General features: G+C 46.9%; 2 protein-coding genes across 3 annotated transcripts; both read right to left on the bottom strand.

The window, feature by feature from the left end:
• On the bottom strand, positions 1 to 4,094 carry LOC144486361 (uncharacterized). 2 transcript variants are annotated; one of them, XM_078204391.1, is made up of 2 exons: positions 3,297 to 4,094; positions 1 to 2,455 (listed from the first exon to the last, which is right to left on the bottom strand). In XM_078204391.1, the coding sequence occupies exon 2, from the start codon at positions 2,095 to 2,097 to the stop codon at positions 1,117 to 1,119; it is 981 nt and encodes a 326-aa protein (XP_078060517.1). In that variant the 5' UTR covers positions 2,098 to 2,455; positions 3,297 to 4,094; the 3' UTR covers positions 1 to 1,116. The 2 variants fall into 2 exon arrangements, with proteins under 2 accessions (XP_078060517.1, XP_078060518.1); XM_078204392.1 differs by lacking the exon at positions 3,297 to 4,094 and adding an exon at positions 2,984 to 3,083.
• A 182-nt stretch (positions 4,095 to 4,276) lies between these two features.
• On the bottom strand, positions 4,277 to 13,836 carry LOC144486360 (uncharacterized). Its single transcript, XM_078204390.1, has 2 exons — positions 13,793 to 13,836; positions 4,277 to 7,048 (listed from the first exon to the last, which is right to left on the bottom strand). Exon 2 carries the CDS (start codon positions 6,716 to 6,718, stop codon positions 5,372 to 5,374), a length of 1,347 nt encoding a protein of 448 aa, XP_078060516.1. The 5' UTR covers positions 6,719 to 7,048; positions 13,793 to 13,836; the 3' UTR covers positions 4,277 to 5,371.
• Positions 13,837 to 20,557: the final 6,721 nt, after the last annotated feature.

Genomic DNA, 20,557 nt, shown 5'->3' with positions numbered 1-20,557 from the left:
TATTGAGTATCTGACAGAGAGGAGAGATATTGAGTATCTGACAGAGAGGAGAGATATTAAGTGAGTACCTGACAGAGAGGAGAGATATTGAGTATCTGACAGAGAGGAGAGATATTAAGTGAGTACCTGACAGAGGGGAGAGATATTAAGTGAGTATCTGACAGAGAGGAGAGATATTAAGTGAGTGAGAAGAGGTTCACACAACTGAGGATCACTGAGAATAATCCAAAATAAGGAGATCACCCAGAAAACTACCAATAGGAATCTTCAGCTGAACACATCATTCATTCTTAAAGGGACAGTTGGGGCTTGATGCTGTTCAGTTTCCAGTTAAAGGGACAGGCACAGCTTCACTCTTCTCTCTATTCTGTTTATAATGGTTAAAGGTTGATAGGAGTGAGGTTTATTTAAAAGGACAATGTGTGGGAAGCCTCATCAATAAAACTGGGAATTCTTGGACACGCTGTAGCTCCTTTTTATCTGGGAATCAAATTGTTGTCCAATTGTCCCAGCAGATAACAGGTTCCTTTGAACTCTCCAGCTGCTACTTTAATGCAGACTTTAACCAATTTATTTTAAACTGGTTTCTGTTCAATAAACTGGCACTGACACAAACACATTAAAATATTTTAGACTTTTCTGCATTTTCAGTCTGGAAATCTAATCCTGCCGTTTCACTCTCAGTCAGGAACAGATCCGAGTTTTGCACCAATCTCTGATTTAGCAGCATCCTACCAGCATTCACTGTTGTTCTTCCTGACTCTAAACACAGTTGTAAAGGAACTTCTGTTCCTGGTCTAGGAGCGCTGAAACATAGAAGGGAGCGACTGAGGTTCTTGCACATCTCAGGATTAAACCACACGGGTACTTTGCTGTCGTGAAGAGAGATGAGGAAGAGCAAAGTGCTGTTTGTCCCTCTCTGTGACCCTGAAGGACTGCGTCCTGTTTGCCATATGATCCTCCCCCGATTGTCCTTTCTGAGCTCCAGCCTGGTGATGTGGGGTCAGGTGGGAAAGACAAAAATCGACAACAATTTTAAAAAACAAAGCTGGTCTATTTCATATTTATTCAGAATATTAAACCTCAACGGATGAAGACTGTCAGAGTGAACACGATTCAGTCCTGGATATGATTAACAGCATCATTAAGAGTAGAATCCAAACCTTGCAGTCGTTTGTGAACTCGCTGGTGTGTTAGCAGGTGGGATGACTGAATAAATCCCTTTCCACAGACATTACAGGTGAACGGCCTCTCCCCAGTGTGAACTCGCTGGTGTTTCAGAAGATAAGATAAATGAGAAAATCCCTTCCCACAGACAGAGCAGGTAAATGGCCTCTCCGCACTGTGAACTTTCTGGTGTGTCAGCAGGTTGGATGACTGACTGAATCCCTTCCCACACACAGAGCAGGTGAACGGCCTCTCCCCAGTGTGAACTCGCTGGTGATTCAATAAGTTGGATGAACGAGTGAATCCCTTCCCACAGTCTGAGCAGGTGAAGGGCCTCTCCCCAGTGTGAATTCTCTGGTGGTTCAATAGGGCAGATGGACGGCTGAATCCCTTCCCACACACACAGCAGGTGAATGGCCTCTCCCCAGTGTGAGCATATTGGTGCGTTAGCAGATCCTTTTTATTTTTAAAGCTCTTCTCACAGTGGGAACAATTAAAAAGTTTGTTATCAGAGTGAACAAGTTGATGTGTCTGCAAGTGGGATGACTGAATGAATCCTTTCCCACACACAGAGCAGGTGAACGGTCTCTCCCCAGTGTGAATTCGTTGGTGTGTCAGCAGATCCTTTTTGCATTTAAAACTCTTCTCACAGTCAGAACATGTAAACATTCTCTCATCAGTGTGAACAAGTTGGTGTGTCACAATGTGGGATGAGCGAGTGAATCCCTTCCCACACACAGGGCAGGTGAACGGCCTCTCCCCAGTGTGAACCCGTTGGTGAGTCAGAAGGTTGTATGAATGGGTGAATCCCTTCCCACAGACGGAGCAGGTGAACGGTCTCTCCCCAGTGTGACTGCGCCGATGAACTTCCAGTTGTGATGGGAAACCGAATCCCTTCCCACAATCCACACATTTCCACGGTTTCTCCATGGTGCGGGTGTCCTTGTGTTTCTCCAGGTTGGATGATCAGTTCAAGCCTCATCCACACACACAACATACACGTAGTTTCACCCTGCTGTGAACTGTGATGTTTTTTCAGGCTGTGTAACTGGTTAAAGCTCTTTCCACATTCAGTTCACTGGAACACTCTCACTCGGGTGTGTGTTTGTCTCGATGCTTTTCCGGTCACACTGATGTTTAATTTCTTTGCCCACAGGCAGAACAGACAAATATTTCTCTTTCTATATTCAAAGACCAATGATATTCAGCTCCGAAGGAACTGAATGACTTTGTCAGATGTGATGTCCGGTTTGAATTTTCTGTCTGCCAATCTTTCACTTCCAATATCCTGTAAAAACAGTTTAGAAAAGTCATCACTGTCAGAACACGATAGAAACTCTGAACAGACAATTCTAGTTCGTCTGGAACATTTTTTCCTCTCTTGTTCCCCCAAATCTGTAAATCTCCGTCCCACACACTCTCCCTCCTCCCTGGGCTGAAATCCAAATCCATCTCACCATTTCTTTCCTCCACTCCCAGTTTTCTCCCTCCCTCTCCTCTGTCTGGGTTCAGTTCTCCAGCTCCTGTCTGCAGACTGACAATAAAACCAATGGGTCTTATTGGGGGTGTTGGGGCCTCCAGCGGGTGTTTGAGAATCCTCCCCGCCCACCTCCCAGGGTTTCCTTCCTTCCCAGAGATCAGAACCCTCATTGATCTGAGGCCAAAGTGTAACCTCTTATTTATTGTCCCCCTCCCCCATCCTCTGATGTGAACCATCCTCCAGTGGCTGAGCCAGGATGGGGCCGTTAACCTGGGCCTGTTCCCGGGAGGGAGGGAGGGAGGGAGAAGCCCCGCAGCTGCAAACCAGGGAGCTGACAATGATTCTGAAGGGTTTGCGGATCCACAAAGTGTTTCCAAATCCTCCCAGCCACCGCCTAACGCTGACTCCGCTTCTCCGGGACAAACAAGCGCCAAGGACAGCAATGACACTGCGCATGCTCCACATCACAATGCCCGGGAGCTGATTGACGCCAGCTCCGGACCAATAGGAAGAGGGGGCGGGACTGGAGGACCGAGCGGGAGCGGCTGGTCCTCCAACCAATCGGAGTGAATGAGGGGCCCGCCCGCAGATGGAAAAAACAGTCTGAATTTACTTCACCCCCCCCCCCCCATCCCTTTCAGGCACCGACCTTCTGATGATGAGGGCACCAGCCCAACCACTCAGTCCCTCGATGTTGAAACATGCCGTCCTCCCTCCCATAGATGGAAAGAAAAAAGAAAGAAAGTCACTCCGTGTCCTCTCTCCCTCCAGGGAGAGAGCACCCTCCAGTGGGCGGACGGACGGAAGACAGGCAGGCCGGACAGCAGGCAGGCAGGCAACAGCTCACCTTCCTCCCCCTTCCCACTTTCAGATGCTGGAATTAACAAATTAACATTCCTGCCCGGTTCTGACCCGGGGACCTTTCGCGTGTCAGGCAAACGTGACAACCACTTCACTACAGAAACAACCTCTCTGATGTTGGAGACAGGAGGAAGTTTCAGTCTGTCTGAAGCTCAATCTTCATTCACGCAAAGCCCGCGCTCTGATCAGCTGAAGGACCAGAGTCCTTCCGGTCCTTCAACTCTTCCTATTAATCAACACCTCAGAAGGTCAGGGGGCAGGATCTGCCCCGCAATTCGCAGCTTCCCCCTCCCTTGGACATGCGCAGTCCCGGGCCGGGGGGAGGGGGAGATCACCGAGCAGCTTCTCGCTCTGGCCGGAGCCGCCAGCCGGTTGCCTGGAAACCTTGGCTCGATGTGGTGCAGGGGGAGGGGAACAATGGGTGGGGGCGGGGCTCCCAGGTCTGTGCGCCCAGGCCTGAGCACTGGAACCCAGAGACGTCACCGCGGAGCAGAGTGATTCCTATTGGCTGATTCAGGCAGGACTCCATTGTGACATCACAAAGGGGAAGTTGGCCAATGATGATGTAATTTAAACAATGCCTGAGATCACTTCACTTCTTGGTCAGACCCCCTTTTCAGTCCAGTGCTACTTGGAGTTTACCGTCAATTCAACAACTATTGGGTTACAAGTCCCTCACAGTTCTGATCACAACTTCATGATAAAATAATTTAAATAATGCATGAGAACGCTTCTTACCGGACTACCTACCACTGGTCAGACCCCCTTTTTACAGATTCGGGAATCTCAGCCACTGAACACCAGCCGGTCCTGGAATAAGTTTCATTCTAACTCATTCTGAGTAAATATTCTCACCAGGTCCTCTGTCAGGACCCTGCTAAGCAGCTTTAATGGTTCATGATTGCAGAAACTGAGCAGTCACAGGAATGTGGTCAAGATAGTCCAGTCCCATAATGCCGCACATTTAATCTGCAGTCCTTCAGTTATAACAGAATATGTGGCTGTATGTAGCTGCCTCGGCCACGATCAGCGCCAACACTGCCTTCCTGAACTGCTATAATGCCGAAGGTGTAAGTACACCCACAGTGCTGTTAGGGAGGGATTTCCAGCTACACATTCCACACTTCCTCTCGACTGTGGGTGGATACGCGATTGAGACATTTCATTCAACTGCACTCAAGCTGAGTTATTCAAATCCCTTTATTGTACGGGACAATATATTCATGATTTCTTTAAAACAGAAATTAAACATTCCCATTTGATTTCAGGTATTAACATATTCTGTTAGTTTGTTCTTTATTGTCAATGTCAGGCTAGGGTTGTTCCCCTTGGAGCAAGGAGGTTGAGGGTAGATTTGATAGAGGTGGACAAGATTCTGACAGGTTTAGATAAGATGGACAAAGAAAAGCTGTTCCCATTAGCTGACGAGAGAAGGACGAGGGGGACACAGATTTATGGTTTTGGGTCAGAGAGGAAGGGGGGATGTGAGGAAGAATATTTTGATGCAGTGAATGGTAATGACCTGGAACTTGCTGCCTACGAGGGTGGAGGAAGTGGAGACAATAAACAATTACAAAGGAAATTGGATGGGCATCTGGGGGAGTTTCAAACAGAAATGCTGACTAAAAATCTCTGAACTTCCTAACACCCTGTCACTCTGTGATCCGTGTGAAATCTGAAACCAGGTATTCGCAACAAGACTCAAAGAGCATCAGCCCACTGGAGGCAAAGTCATGAGACCGGCCAGTCCAGCAGAAAGAAACCCTCCGACCCTCCCCATTGACCAACTGTGAGAATGAACAAAATGCAGTCCTGGATGTAATTGAGAGCAGAAACAATAACAGCAGAATCCAACCCCTGGAATCACTCATGAGCATTTTGGTGTCTCAGCAGGGCGGATGAAACTCTGAAACCCTTCCCACACTGAGAGCAGGTGAATGGTCTCTCCCCAGTGTGAACTCGCTGGTGTGTCCGCAGGGTGGATAATTGACTGAACCCCTTCCCACACTGAGAGCAGGTGAACGGTCTCTCCCCAGTATGAAGGCGCTGGTGCGTCTGCAGGTTAGATAATTGACTGAACCCCTTCCCGCACTGAGAGCAGGTGAACGGTCTCTCCCCAGTGTGAACTCGCTGGTGCTTCTGCAGGTTAGATAATTGACTGAACCCCTTCTCACACTGAGAGCAGGTGAACGGCCACTCCCCAGTGTGAACTCGCTGGTGAGTCCGCAGGGTGAATAAATCAGTGAATCCCTTCCCACACTGAGAGCAGGTGAACGGTCTCTCCCCAGTGTGAATTCGCTGGTGGGTCTCCAGCTTAGCTAATTGACTGAACCCCTTCCCACACATAGAGCAGGTGAAAGGCCACTCCCCAGTGTGAACTCGCTGGTGTCTCCGCAGAGTGGATAAATCAGTGAATCCCTTCCCACAATGAGAGCAGGTGAACGGTCTCTCCCCAGTGTGAATTCGCTGGTGCTTCTGCAGGTTAGATAATTGACTGAACCCCTTCTCACACTCAGAGCAGGTGAACGGCCACTCCCCAGTGTGAACTCGCTGGTGAGTCCGCAGGGTGAATAAATCAGTGAACCCCTTCTCACACTGAGAGCAGGTGAATGGTCTCTCCCCAGTGTGAACTCGCTGGTGCGTCTGCAGCTCAGCTAATTGACTGAACCCCTTCCCACACATAGAGCAGGTGAACGGCCACTCCCCAGTGTGAACTCGCTGGTGTCTCCGCAGGGTGGATAAATCAGTGAATCCCTTCCCACACTGAAAGCAGGTGAAAGGTCTCTCCCCTGTGTGAACTCGCTGGTGTCTCTGCAGGTTAGCTAAATGACTGAACCCTTTCTCACACTGAGAGCAGGTGAACGGCCTCTCCCCAGTGTGAACTCGCTGGTGTCTCTGCAGGTTAGCCAATTGACTGAACCCCTTCTCACACTGAGAGCAGGTGAACGGTCTCTCCCCAGTGTGAACTCGCTGGTGTGCCTGCAGGCTGGATGACCGAGTGAATCCCTTCCCACACTGAGAGCAAGTGAAGGGCCTCTCCCCAGTGTGAGCTCGCTGGTGTCTCTGCAGCTGGGATACCCGAGTGAATCCCTCCCCACACTGAGAGCAAGTAAATGGTCTCTCCCCAGTGTGGCTGTGCCGATGATCTTCCAGCTCTGATGGGGCTCTGTATCTCTTCCCACAGTCCCCACATTTCCATGGTTTCTCCATGGTGCAGGTGTTCTTTCCTTTCTCTTCAGTTGAACACTCGTCCACACACAGAACAGTCCCCCCACCCCCGCTGTGAATGGTGTGATATTTATTGCTGTGTAACTGGTTAAAGCTCTTGAGTCAATGCACTAGAACACACTCACTCCAGTGTTGCAGCGTGTTGGCACTTTTCCAGTCACACTGATGTTTGAAATCTTTTCAAGTCACCAGACCGGACAACCATTTCTCCTTGATTTAAAGGCCGATGATATTCAGGTCCCGAGGAATATGACTCTGTCAGATCTAGACACAACGTCTGAGATTTCGGTCTGTGATTCCTCTTTCAATTTCCTGTAAAACAAGTTTGCAGAGGTCATCAGTGTCAGTGCAGGATAGAAATTCAGAACAGACAATTCTAATTTCTATGGAACATTCTTTCCTCCCTCCAGACTCGAAACATTGGCTCTATTCTCTCTCTATTGGGGGGATAGCGTGGGAAATGATGCTGCGGTAGATCAGCCAATTCTCAATGAATGGTTGAGGCAGTTCGAGGGCTGAATGGCCAACCGCAGCTCCTGTTTCTTATGATTTGTGTGTGGTGGACAGGAAGCAGTGAGCATGGATCTGTCAATCAGCCTCAATCAGTACCTTCAGGAGAATTGGGAGGGTGAATATTAGATACAGCAGAGTAAGAATGGAGGGAGAGTGTGTGGGATCGAGATTCACAGCTTTGGGGATGAGAGAGGAAAGAATGTTCATTGGAAATTAGAATTGTCTGTTCTGAATTTCTATCCTGTGCTGACACTGATGATGTTTGTAAATTCCTTTTGCAGGATATCAGAAGGTGAAGATTTAAAGACGAATATCAAACCAAACCTCACATCAAAATCTAACATAGTCACTCAGTTCATTGGGACCTGAATATCATCAACCTTTGAATCTAGAATGGAAATGTTTCTCTGCTCTGTCTGCTTCAGGAGATTTTAAACATCAGTGTGACTGGAAAAGCACCGAGACACACACACACTGAAACATGAACACACCTGAGTGACTGTGGAAAGAACTTTAACCAGTTAAACAGCCTGAAAATACATTGCAGCAGAGAGACTGCACCCATGTTATGTTGTAACTGAACTGATTGTCAAGCTTGGAGAGTCACAAGGACACTCGCACCATGGAGAAATTGTGTAAATGTGGGGACTGTGGGAAAGGATTCAGGTTCCCATCTGCACTGGAAACTCATCGGCGCAGTCACACTGGAGAGAGACCATTCACCTGCTGTGTGTGTGGGAAGAGATTCACTCAGTTATCCCATTTACAAACACACCAGGGAGTTCACACTGGGGAGAGGCCATTCACCTGCTCTGTGTGTGGGAAAGGATTCACTCGGTTAAACAATCTGCTGACCGACCAGCGCATTCACACCGGGGAGAGACCGTTCACCTGCTGTGTGTGTGGGAAGGGATTCACTCAGTTGCCCAACCTGTTGAGCCACAAGGTCACTCACACCCAAGACAGACCCTTTAAATGCTCTGACTGTGGGAGTGGCTTCAAAAGCTCTCAAGAACTGATGGTCCACCAACCCATTCACACTGACGAGAGACTGGTTAGCTGCTCTCACTGCACAAAGAGGTTTAGGAGGTCATCCACGTGGCAGAGACACCAGCGACTTCACACCGGGGACAGACCGTTCACCTGCTCTGTGTGTGGGAAATGGATTCAATCGGTCATCCAACCTGCAGCGACACCAACAAGTTCACAAGTGATTGCAGGGGTTGGATTCTTTCTCTCTCAATCTTTCTCTCTCTCTCAGCAGATTCGATGAATGATTGAATCCCTTCCCACAAGTGGAGCATATGAACGGTCTCTCCCCGGTGTGACTGCGTCGATGAGATTCCACCCCAGATGGGGCTCTGAATCCCTTCCCACAGTCTCCACATTTCCATGGTTTCTCCATGGTGTCGGAGTCCTTGTGTCTCTCCACAATCAGTGCACTGGAACACTCTGATACGGGTGTGAGAATCTCAGTGCTTTTCCAGTCAAAACCTCTCCTTCCAATATCCACTGAAAGCAGTTTACAAAAATCATCACTGTCAGCACATGGTAGAAATTCAAAACAGACAATTGTAGTTTCTATGGAACATTCTTTAAATCTCCACCCACGCCCCTCACACATACACTCTCTCTCTCTCATTCCATTTAGCATTCTGCGGCACGGTGGCACAGTGGTTAGCACCATCAGCTCCAAGTTCCCCTCCAACTCACACACCATCCTGACTTGTCTGACATCCAGGACTAAGAGAACAGAAGTTTCACCCATATAAATACTGGGAAGTCTGAAGCCATTGTCTTCAGTCCCCACCACAAACTCCACTCCCTGTCGGAGCCGGAACCAGGCTGTTCACAACCATGGTGAAATATTTCACTCCAGGATGAGCTTCCAGCCACATCATCATCAAGACTGTCTATTTCCACCTCAGTGACATCGTCCGACGCCACCCCAGTCTCAACTCATTAGACCATAAGACACAGTAACAGAATTAGGCCACTCGGCCCATCGAGTCTGCTCCGCCATTCAATCATGGCTGATATTTTTCTCATCCCCATTCTCCTGCCTTTTCCCCATAACCCCTGATCCCCTCATTAATCAAGAACCTATCTATCTCTGTCTTAAAGACACTCAATGTCCTGACCTCCACAACCTTCTGCAGCAAAGAGTTCCACAGATTCACCACTCTCTGGCTGAAGAAATTCCTCCTCCTCTCTGTTTTAAAGGATCGGCCCTTTAGTCTGAGGTTGTGCCCTCTATTTCTAGCTGTTCCTACTAGTGGAAACATTCTCTCCACATCCACTCTATCCAGGCCTCGCAGTATCCTGTAAGTTTCAATAAGATCCCCCCTCATCCTTATAAACTCCAATGAGTACAGACCCAGAGTCTGAACTGTTCCTCATAGGACAAGCTCTTCATTCCAGGGATCATTCTTGTGAACCTCCTCTGGACCTTTTCCAAAGCCAGCACATCCTTCTTTAGATATGGGGACCATAACTGCTCACAATAGTCCAAATGGGGACTGACCAGAGCCTTCCGCAGCCTCAGAAATATATCCTTGCCCTTGTATTCTAGGCCTATCGACATGAATGCTAACATTGCATTTGCCTTCCTAACTGCCGACTGAACCTGCACGTTAACTTTAAGAGAATCTTGAACAATGACTTCCAAGTCCCTTTTTGTTTCTGATTTCCTAAGCATTTCCCCATTTAGAAAATACTTGTTGTCTCCATTCCTCCTTCCAAAGTGCAGAACCTCACACTTTTCCACATTGTATTCCATCTGCCGCTTCTTTGCCCACTCTCCTAACCTGTCCAAGTCCTTCTGCAGCCTCCCTGCTTCCTCGTTACTACCTCTCCCTCTACATATCTTTGTATCATCTGCAAACTTAGCAACAGTGCCTTCAGTTCCTTCCTCCAAATCGTTAATGTATATTGTGAAAAGTTGTGGTCCCAGCACTGACCCCTGAGGCACACCACTGGTCACCGGCTGCCATCCTGAGAAAGATCCCTTTATCCCCACTTCTGCCTTCTGCCAGTCAGCCAATCCTCTATCCATGCCAGGATTTCACCCTTAACACTATGGGCACTTAACGGATTTAACAGTTTCCTCTGCAGCACCTTGTCAAAGGCCTTCTGGAAATCTAAATAAATCAGGTCCACTAGTTCTCCTTTATCTAACTTCTTTGTTACCAGATACGATCTAAGGAGATCCATCAAAGATGCCAAAAGACAATACCGGACCAAGCTAGAGTCCCAGGCGAGCCACACCAACCCCCGCTGACTATGGCAAGGTCTGCAAGACATAACAGGCTACAAGATGAAGGCATGTAAAATCGCCGGCTCCAACGCTCCTCGCCCTGATGAGCTCAATGCATTCGTTTTGAGCAAGAGGTCAGCGAGAGCATGCCCTCCACCCTGGAAGCCCTGGATGAATCTGTATCTGGGGTCTCCATTGCAGATGTCAGAGCAGCTTTCTTGAAGGTCAACCCACAGAAAGCAACGGGCCCGGATGGGATACCCGGACGGGCACTCAGATCCTGCGCGTATCAGCTGATGGGGGTATTCACAGACATCTTCAACCTCTCTTTACAACAATCTGAGGTCCCTATCTGCTTCAAGAAGACTACCTTCATCCTGGTACCGAAGCAAAACCAAGCAGCGTGCCTTAATGACTATCGGCCGGTGGCTCTGATATTCATCATTATGAAGTGCTTCGAAAGGTCAGTCATGGCACAAATCAATTCCAGCCTCCCGGACTATCTGGATCCACTACAGTTTGCCTACCGCCGCAACAGGTCCACAGCAGACACCATTTCCCTGGCCCTGTACTCAACCCTGCAACACGTAGATTACAAGGACACCAATGTCAGACTCCTATTTGTTGACTACAGCTCAGCCTTCAACACTCTTCTTCCCATGAAACTCATCTCCAAACTCCGTGGCCTGGGTCTCGGCACCTCCCTCTGCAACTGGATCCTGAACTTCCTAACTCACAGACCACAATCAGTAAGGATAGTCAACAACACCTCCTCCACGATCGTCCTCAACACCGGTGCCCCACAAGGCTGTGTTCTCAGCCCCCTATTATACTCTTATACACCTATGACTGTGCGGCAAAATTCCCCTCCAATTCGATTTTCAAGTTTGCTGACGACACCCCAGTACTGGGTCGGATCTCAAACAATGATGAGACAGAGTACAGGAATGAGATAGAGAACCTGGTGAACTGGTGCGGCAACAATAATCCCTCCCTCAATGTCAACAAAACAAAGGAGATTGTCATCGACTTCAGGAAGCGTAAAGAAGAACATGCCCATGTCGACATCAATGGGGACGAAGTAGAAAGCGTCAAGAGCTTCAGGTTTTTAGGTGTCCGGATCACCAACAACCTGTCCTGGTCCCCCCATGTTGACACTATAGTTAAGAAAGCCCCACCAACGCCTCTACTTTCTCAGAAGACTAAGGAAATTTGGCATGTCAGCTACGACTCTCACCAACTTTTACAGATGCACCATAGAAAGCATTCTTTCTGGTTGTATCACAGCTTGGTATGGCTCCTGCTCTGCCCAAGACCACAAGGATCTACAAAAGGTCGTGAATGTGCCCAATCTATCATGCGAACCAGCCTCCCATCCATTGACTCTGTCTACACTTCCCGCCGCGTCGGCAAAGCAGCCGGCATAATTAAGGACCCCACGCACCCCGGACATTCTCTCTTCTACCTTCTTCCTTGAGGAAAAAGATACAAAAGTCTGAGGTCACGGACCAACCGACTTGAGAACAGCTTCTTCCCTGCTGCTGTCAGACTTTTGAATGGACTTAACTTGCATTAAGCTGATCTTTCTCTGCATCCTAGCTGTGACTGTAACACTACATTCTGCACTCTCTCATTTCCTTCTCTATGAACGGTATGTTTTGTCTGTATAGCGAGCAAGAAACAATACTTTTCACTGTATGATAATACATGTGACAATAATAAATTATTATTGGAGGACGCGGAAAGTCTGCAGAGAGATTTGGATAGGCTGAGCGAGTGGGCGAGGATCTGGCAGATGGAATAGACATTGGCAAATGTGAGAAAAATTACATTGTGCGACTGTGCAGAGGGACCTGGGGGTCCTTGTGCACGAATCGCAAAAACTCAGTCTGCAGCTACAGCAGGTAATCAAGGTGGTGAGTGGAATGTTGGCCTTTATCGCGAGGGGGATAGAATATAAAAGCAGGGAGGTCTTGATACAACTATACAAGGCACTGGTGAGGCCGCAACTGGAGTACTGTGGGCAGTTTTGGTCCCCTTGTTTGCGAAAGGATATATTGGCCTTGGAGGGAGTGCAGAGAAGATGCACCAGGTTGATACCAGAGATTAGGGGTGTAGCTTATGAGGAGAGATTGATCAGATTGGGTCTGTACTCGTTGGAGTTTAGAAGGCTGAGGGGTGATCTTCTCGAGACGTATAAGATAATGAAGGGGCTGGATAGGGTAGAGGTGGAGACATTCTTTCTACTTAGAAGGGAAACCAGAACTCGAGGGCACAGCCTCAAAATAAGTGGGGGCCGGTTTAGAACAGAGTTGAGGGGGAACTTCTTCTCTCAGAGGGTAGTGAATCTCTGGAATTCTCTGCCCATTGAAGTGGTGGAGGCTACCTCGTTGAATATGTTTAAATCATGGAGTAGATAGATTTCTGATCGCTAAGGGAATTAAGGGATATGGGGAGCAGGCGGGTAAGTGGAACTGATTCGCTTCAGATCAGGCATGATCTTGTTGAATGGCGGGGCAGGCTCGAGGGGCTAGATGGCCTACTCCTGCTCCTATTTCTTATGTTCTTAAATCGAATCAGATGGAGAAATTTCATTGGTCTGTGGAATTCTCTACCACAGAAAGCACTGGAGGCTGGGTCATTTCATAAAGATGTGGAGATGCCGGCATTGGACTTGGATAAACACAGTAAGAAGTTTAACAACACCAGGTTAAAGTCCAACAGGTTTATTTGGTAGCAAAAGCCACTTCCCGGTGTGGCTCTTTCTACCAAATAAACCTGTTGGACTTTAACCTGGTGTCATTTAATAAATTCAAGGCTGAGTTAGACTATTTTTTATCTGAGGGAGGCAGTCAGCATAATAGAATTAATCAGATGAGCCACGAGTTTATTGAATGACAGAGCAAGGTCAATGGGCTGAATGGCCTACTCCTGACGCTAACACACTGATGTTCTCAGGATGTCCACAGTCTCTGCAGCAGCTCCGTTCACCAGGGCCTGTCAATCAATCACACAATCATTTTCTCTCCTGGGGACCGGGACCCCGAAGCCCCGCCCCCTCTCTGTTGCGTCACCAAGAGGGCCACGCATGCGCTCCGCTCCTTGCTGGACCAAGATGGCGGCCATTAACCTGGGCCTGCTCCAAGAAAAAAATCCCCAAAGCAGCAAACCCGGGACCCGCAGGGTCTTATTCGGGCCTTCGGCTTTCAGCAAGTGTTTGTGAAGCCTCCGATCCCTCCCCACCCCGACTCCCGGCTAATTCCTCCCTCCGCCCCACTGATTCTCACCAGCTGAAGAAAAGCGTCTGCCGCACACAAGCATCCGAACAAGTGACACTGCGCATGCTCTAGATGCAGCATGGAGCCTGCGCACTGGTCTCTTGTGAAGTAAATCAGGCACTTTCAAACCCACGGGGAATGCTGGGTAACAACAGGGCCATTGAAAAACCAAATAGCAACAGAAAATGGATTTGTTACTAATTGAGATCAATTAATAAAAATATTAAAATAAATTATTGGTTTTAGTATTGTCACGTGTTAGTATATGGTGAAAAATATTGTTTCTCACGTGCTATACAGATAAATTGTGAATTCTGTGAATTGTGAATGTGTCTATTGTGAATGGGCACTCTGCTGTGCTCCATTTCTCGAAACCATGCACGCAGCACAGGAGCACAGTGGGTAGCACTGCTGCCTCACAGCACCAGGCACCCGGGTTCAATTCCGGCCTCGTTTCACTGTCCATATGGAATTTGCACGCTTTCCCTGTGTCTGCGTGGGTTTCGTCCGGTTTCCTCCCACACTCCAAAGATGTGTGAGTTAGGCTGATTGGCCCTGCTGAATTGCCCTATCGTGTCAGGGGACCAGAAGTTGTAATGTGCACAAAGAACAACAAAGAACAGTACAGTACAGGAAACAGGCCCTTCGGCCCTCCAAGCCCATGCCGCTCCTTGGTCCAACTAGACCAATCGTTTGTATCCCTCCATTCCCAGGCTCATGTGACTATCCAGGTAAGTCTTAAACGATGTCAGCGTGTCTGCCTCCACCACCCTACAGGACCTGGCTGGGATTGGTGTCAGTGCAGGTTCAATGAGTTAAATGGCCTCCTTCTGCAGTGTAGGTATGAAAATACTGCTATCGTCTGGAACAATGGAGAGTTTTTCAAGTTTTTTCCTTCTAGTTCCCCTGACTCTCATTCTCAGAAGATGCAGACACTGGCTGGGTTCAAAAATCAGAATTAGTAGTTCCTCTGTCATTACTACTTTATTTGTGATTATTACTTTGTTGTGTCTATTACTTGATTCCCTATGATGTGGAGATGCTGGCATTGGACTGGGGTGGGCACAGTAAAAAGTCTCACACTACCGGGTTAAAGTCCAACAGGTTTATTTGGAATCATGAGCTTCCAGAGCGCTGCTCCTTCATCAGGTGAGTGATGAAGGAGCAGCACTCCAAAAGCTCATGATGCCAAATAAACCTGTTAGACTTTAACTTGGTGTTGTGAGACTTGATTCCCTATGACAGTAGTATCATTACTAAAAATCCGCCGCAACAGTTAACACAGAAATCTGAGGGCATTGTCATCACAGCCTTTCAAACCATTAATAATAGAATCATCAGATATTCGGTTGTAATTCTCTCTATGAAAATCTCTCTGGCAAAATAAATATGGCTTCTCCACAGTAGAAAGGAAATCATTCACTCATCAATCCAAGCTCAGAATGCATGGGGATATTGCTGGTAAGTGTCCAGGACAAATTGCTATTTGTAAGATGAAGGTACATCAGCAGCAGGAGTTAGTGAAGAGGGTGATGGTAATAACTAGGCAAACTGACTCAGCAGGAAAGCTGCTCTAAAGGAGATTCCATAGGATCCACCCAAAACACAATCATTGGCACCAGTACGACAGATTCCAGTTAAACCTGACTGGTGTCGGTGCAGGTTCAATGAGTTAAATGGCCTCCTTCTGCAGTGTAGGTATGAAAATACTGCTATCTTCTGGAACAATGGAGAGTTTTTCAAGTTTTTTCCTTCTGACCCTGACGTGAGTATGGCCAAAGATACCACACACCATAGGAAAGCCTTTCCCTCATCCCTCATAGCAAGTAAGAACTCATCCATCCTACATGATGAGGTTTTCTGTCACAAGGATGTGATGTGTATCACAAAGATGGTTAAAACCTTTTTTAGTTACATGGAATACATACATTGTTGTTGGATCATAGCTTGGTATATTTCTGTTTTGAGTCCTCGATATTATATCCAGGTTGTGTATCTCACCAGGCTTCCACACCCCATCATTACTCTACAGACTCATGGCCAGTTTCTTCAGAATCTCCAACAAATCTTCACATTCCCCCTGCTACAGACAGTGGAAAAGATGGATCCTGCCCATCTCAACACCTCCAGGGAGAAACTCCCACACAGTACACTAACTGTTCAATGTGAAATGAAGTAATGTTAAAAACATTGTTATAAAATGAGGCCAGGTGGCAAATTGGGAAGGTACATTTGATGTTCCAGATAGATTGGGGAAAAGCAAAACTTATCTTAGCAAATTGGAAATGAGGGAAGGAAACACACCATGAAGGCCAGTGAAAAGGTCAGGAAACTGGATGGAGAATAAACGCAATGAAGTTACTGTGAAAATCCCCTAATCACCACACTCCACCGCTTGTTCGGGTACACTAAGGGAGAATTTAGCATGGCCAATGCACCAAACCAGCACATCTTTTTGGACTGTGGGAGGAAACCGGAGCACCCGGAGGAAACCCAAGCAGAAAAGGGGAGAACATGCAGATTCTGCAAACAGTGACCCTGATTTTATCAACAGGGACAAGATGTGGATGGTAGTCATGATCCTGGACTGTGTCCAGGCTGAAGTTCTGTTCTTGCCATACGATCCCCACGCAGATTGTCTTTCTGAGCTCCAGACAGGTGATAAACACTCTGGTGTCGATTTTGTCTTGCCATCCTATGTCTCAAAACAAAGCTGGATTATTTCACATTTATTCAAAATATTAAACTGTAGCAAAGTTAAAGTGGTGATTCGCATCAGAAAGAAAATTTGACTCTGAACAAACATGGTTCAATCCTGGATATGATTAAAAGCAGCAGTGACAGCTGAAGCCAATCTCTGCAGTCACTTGTGAACTTGCTGCTGTCAACACAGGTTAGAAGAATGGATGAATACTTTCCCACACATGGAGCCAGTGAATGACCTCTGCAGTGTCAATTAATTGGTGTTTCAGCACTTCACATCTGCTTTTAACTTTCTTCTCACATTCAGATCATTTAAAATGTCTTCTCACATTCAGATCATTTAAAATGACTCTTTTCAGTGTGAACAAGTTGATGTTCAGTGAGACAGTATGACTGAGCGAATCCCAGATTAGGGTTTGGAATACACGGCCTGAGAGTGTGATGGAGGCAGGTTCAGTTGATGCATTCAAAAGGGAATTAAGAATGTTCCCAATTGTGGGGGAGTCCAAACGTAGGGGTCGTAGTTTGAGGACAAGGGGTAAACCTTTTCGGACTGAGGTGAGGAGAAATTTCTTCACCCAGAGGGTGGTGAATGTGTGGAATTCCTGATCACAGAATGTAGTTGAGGCCAAAATGTTGTCTGATTTCAAGAAGAAATTAGATATAGCTCTCGGGGCCAAAGGCATCAAGGGATGTGGCGGGGGCGGGGGGGGGGGGGGGGGGTGGAGGTTAGATCAGGATATTGAATTCGATGATCAGCCATGATCAAATTGAATGGCACAGTAGGTTCGAAGGGCTGAATGGTCTACTCCTGCTTCTAGTTTCTATGTTATCTGAAAAGGAAGAATGTGCAGGATTACAGGGAGAAGGCGGGAGAATGGAATTAGGCGAGTTGTTCATTCGGAGAGCTGGTGCACACATGATGGGCCAAATGGCCTCCTTCTGCATCAAAACTATTTGGTGATTCTGGTGAAATCCTTAAAAACTGAAAATGCTGGAACAAAACTCAGCAGGTTCGGCAGCATCTGTGCAGAGAGAGAAACAGAGTTAACATTTCAGGTCTGTGACCTTTCCTGTGAACTGGGGAAAGTTAGAAATGTAACAGTTTTGGAGAAAGGGGCGGCTGGGACAGGGACTAAAGGAAGGTCTGTGAGAGGGTGGAAGACAGGAGAGATTGAATGAGAGAAAAGTGAATCACCCCCAGAGCCAAAGGGAATGGAGATGGAGCGAGAGAAGAAAGAGGGAAACAGAAGCTGTGCCTGGAGCAGGGGGGGCTGCCGACTGAAAGAAAGAAAAATGAAACAGTCAAAGAAAAAGAAACAGAACAGGCTGAGAGTTCACTCTCTGAAACTGTTGGACTGAATGTTGGGTCCAGAAGGCTGTAAAGTGTGGAGGGGATGGGTCAGTGGGAGGATCTTCTCCTGGACCTGCTCGAGACCCTGGTTAGAACAGTAATCCAGGATGGGTGGGGCTGAAGGGGGTGGCGGGGGTCACTCTGTCAGATCTTCTGTGGTCTTGTCTGTGCCCAGGTGACCCTGGAGAGGGAGATTCTATTGGGGGTTTGTTGCTGATTAGTTTGATTTAATCACAAGTTTGGGGAAACGAGAGGAAAGAATGTTCCAGAGAAACTGGAATTGTCTATTCTGAATTTCTATCCTGCACTGATAGTGACACTGACACTGTCAACTCTTTTTACAGGGGATTAGAAGGGGAGGATTTACTGATAGAAAACTCAGATCAAACATCTGACAGTCACTCATTTCATCAGGACCTGAATTTCACAGACGTTTGGCACAGAAGGCCATTTGGCCCATCGTGTCTGTGTCTGCTCCCCAAGTGAGCATTAAGGCATAGTGCCATTCTTCTGCCTTTTCCCCATGCTAGTGAATTTCATAAGCTATCCAGCTCTTTGCTCCCCCAAGAGACCAGATGACGATTTTCGGAGTCTAAAATTGCCCTTTATTCAAGTTATAGCAGGGCAAACTGGTTTCCACACACATGGCGACGGACTGCCAGAACAAAGGAATACTATTGCAATTATACCTTTAGGATCAACTACAGGTAATTAACATAGATTGAAATTGTACACTGATTTAAAGGTGCTCACTATCCAATCACAACTAATAGTTCTGATTACTTCATTTGTTTCCCACAGTGATGTTTAACCAATTACAGCAACTCTCCCCTTGCCTAATTGAAATATCCAATTATCAACAGGGCACGTACACATAGCTACATCATCAATAAACACATGTCTATGGTCCTTGACGATCTGGCACCCTGAGTGCTGACATATGACTTCTATCAAAACACTGCAGTCTTGGGCTGTTATCTGAAAGCAGTGATGTTGTAGTTACAGCCTCTTGTGGCCTATCAAAGCCCCCTTGTCTATTGTTTGTGCAGCTGTGCCTTGCAGCTCCAGCAGTTTCCCAGGAACTTTGCTGCATTGAATGATTTTTAACCCTTTCACCATCTATTAGTCCAGTGGACCTTCTCCGAACCATTTCTTACGCATTTACATCCTTTCTTAAATAAGGAGACCAATAATACTCCAGATGTGACCTCACCAGTGTTCTGTATAACCGAAGAATAACATCCCTTCTTTTGTAATTAATTCTCCTCACAATAAACAATAACATTCTATTAACTTTCCTGATTACTTGCTGTACCTGCCTTTTCTGATTCATGCACAAGGACACCCAGATCCCTCTAAATCTCTCACTGTTTAGACAATATTCTTTGTATTTATACTTCCTGCCAAAATGGACAATTTCGCATTTACCCACATTATACTACATTTGCCAGTTCTTTGCCCACTCACTTAACCTATGTCCCTTTGTAGCCTCCTCACATCCTCTTCACAACTTATTTTACTAATTATTTTATATCATCAGCAAATTTAGCAACCATACATTCAGTATCTTCATCCAAGTCATTCAAATAAATGGTAAAAAGATTCCAGCATTGAACCCAGTGGCACACCACTCATCACATCCAGCCAACTAGAAAAATACCTATTTATGCCAACTCTCTTCTTCCTGTTAGTCATAGAGTTATACAACACAGAAAAAGGCCATTCGACCCATCATTTCTATGCTGGTCAAAGACAAATCACCAAACTATTCTAATCCCATTTCCCAGAACTTGGACCGTAGCCTTGCATGTCTTGGTATCGCAAATGCACATCTAAATAAGCAACAAAGAAAATTACAGCACAGGAATAGGCCCTTCGGCCCTCCAAGCCTGCACCGACCATGTTGCCTCACTGAACTAAAACCCCCTACCCTTCCGGGGGTCATATCCCTCTCTTCCCATCCTATTCATGTATTTGTCCAGATGCCCCTTAAAAGTCACTATCATGTCTGCTTCCACTATCTCCCCTGGCAGCGAGTTCCAGGCACCCACCACCCTCTGAGTAAAAAAACTTGCCTCGTACATCTCCTTTAAACCTTGCCCCTTAAACCTATGCTCCCGAGTAATTTGACTCTTCCACCCTGGGAAACTAACTATCCATTCTGTCAATGCCCCTACTAATCTTGTAGACTTCTATCAGATCGCCCCTCAACCTCTGTCTTTCCAGTGAGAACAAACCAAGTTTCTCCAACCTCTCCTCATAGCTAATGCCCTCTATACCAGGCAACATCCTGGTAAATCTTTTCTGTACCCTCTCCAAAGCCGCCACATCTTTCTGGTAGCGTGGCGACCAGAATTGAACACTATATTCCAAGTGCGGTGTAACTAAGGTTCTATAAAGCTGCAACATGACTTGCCAATTTTTAAACTCAACACCCCAGCCGATGAAGGCAAGCATGCCGTATGCCTTCTTGACTACTTTCTCCACCTGCATTGCCACTTTCAGTGACCTGTGTATCTGTACACCCAGATCCCTCTGCCTATCAATACTCAATGGAAACAAATTAAAACATGCTACCATGCAAAGGGACCTGGGGGTCCTTGTGCATGAGACGCAAAAGCCCAGTCTGCAGGTACAACAGGTGATCAAGAAGGCAAATGGGATGTTGGCCTATATCGCGAGGGGGATAGAATATAAAAGCAGGGATGTCTTGATGC

The sequence above is a fragment of the Mustelus asterias genome, unplaced genomic scaffold (genome assembly GCF_964213995.1).
Source record: "Mustelus asterias unplaced genomic scaffold, sMusAst1.hap1.1 HAP1_SCAFFOLD_322, whole genome shotgun sequence".
NCBI lineage: Eukaryota > Metazoa > Chordata > Chondrichthyes > Carcharhiniformes > Triakidae > Mustelus > Mustelus asterias.
The sequence above is the reverse complement of the archived record's forward strand: the minus strand, read 5'-3'. Positions and strand labels throughout refer to the sequence as shown.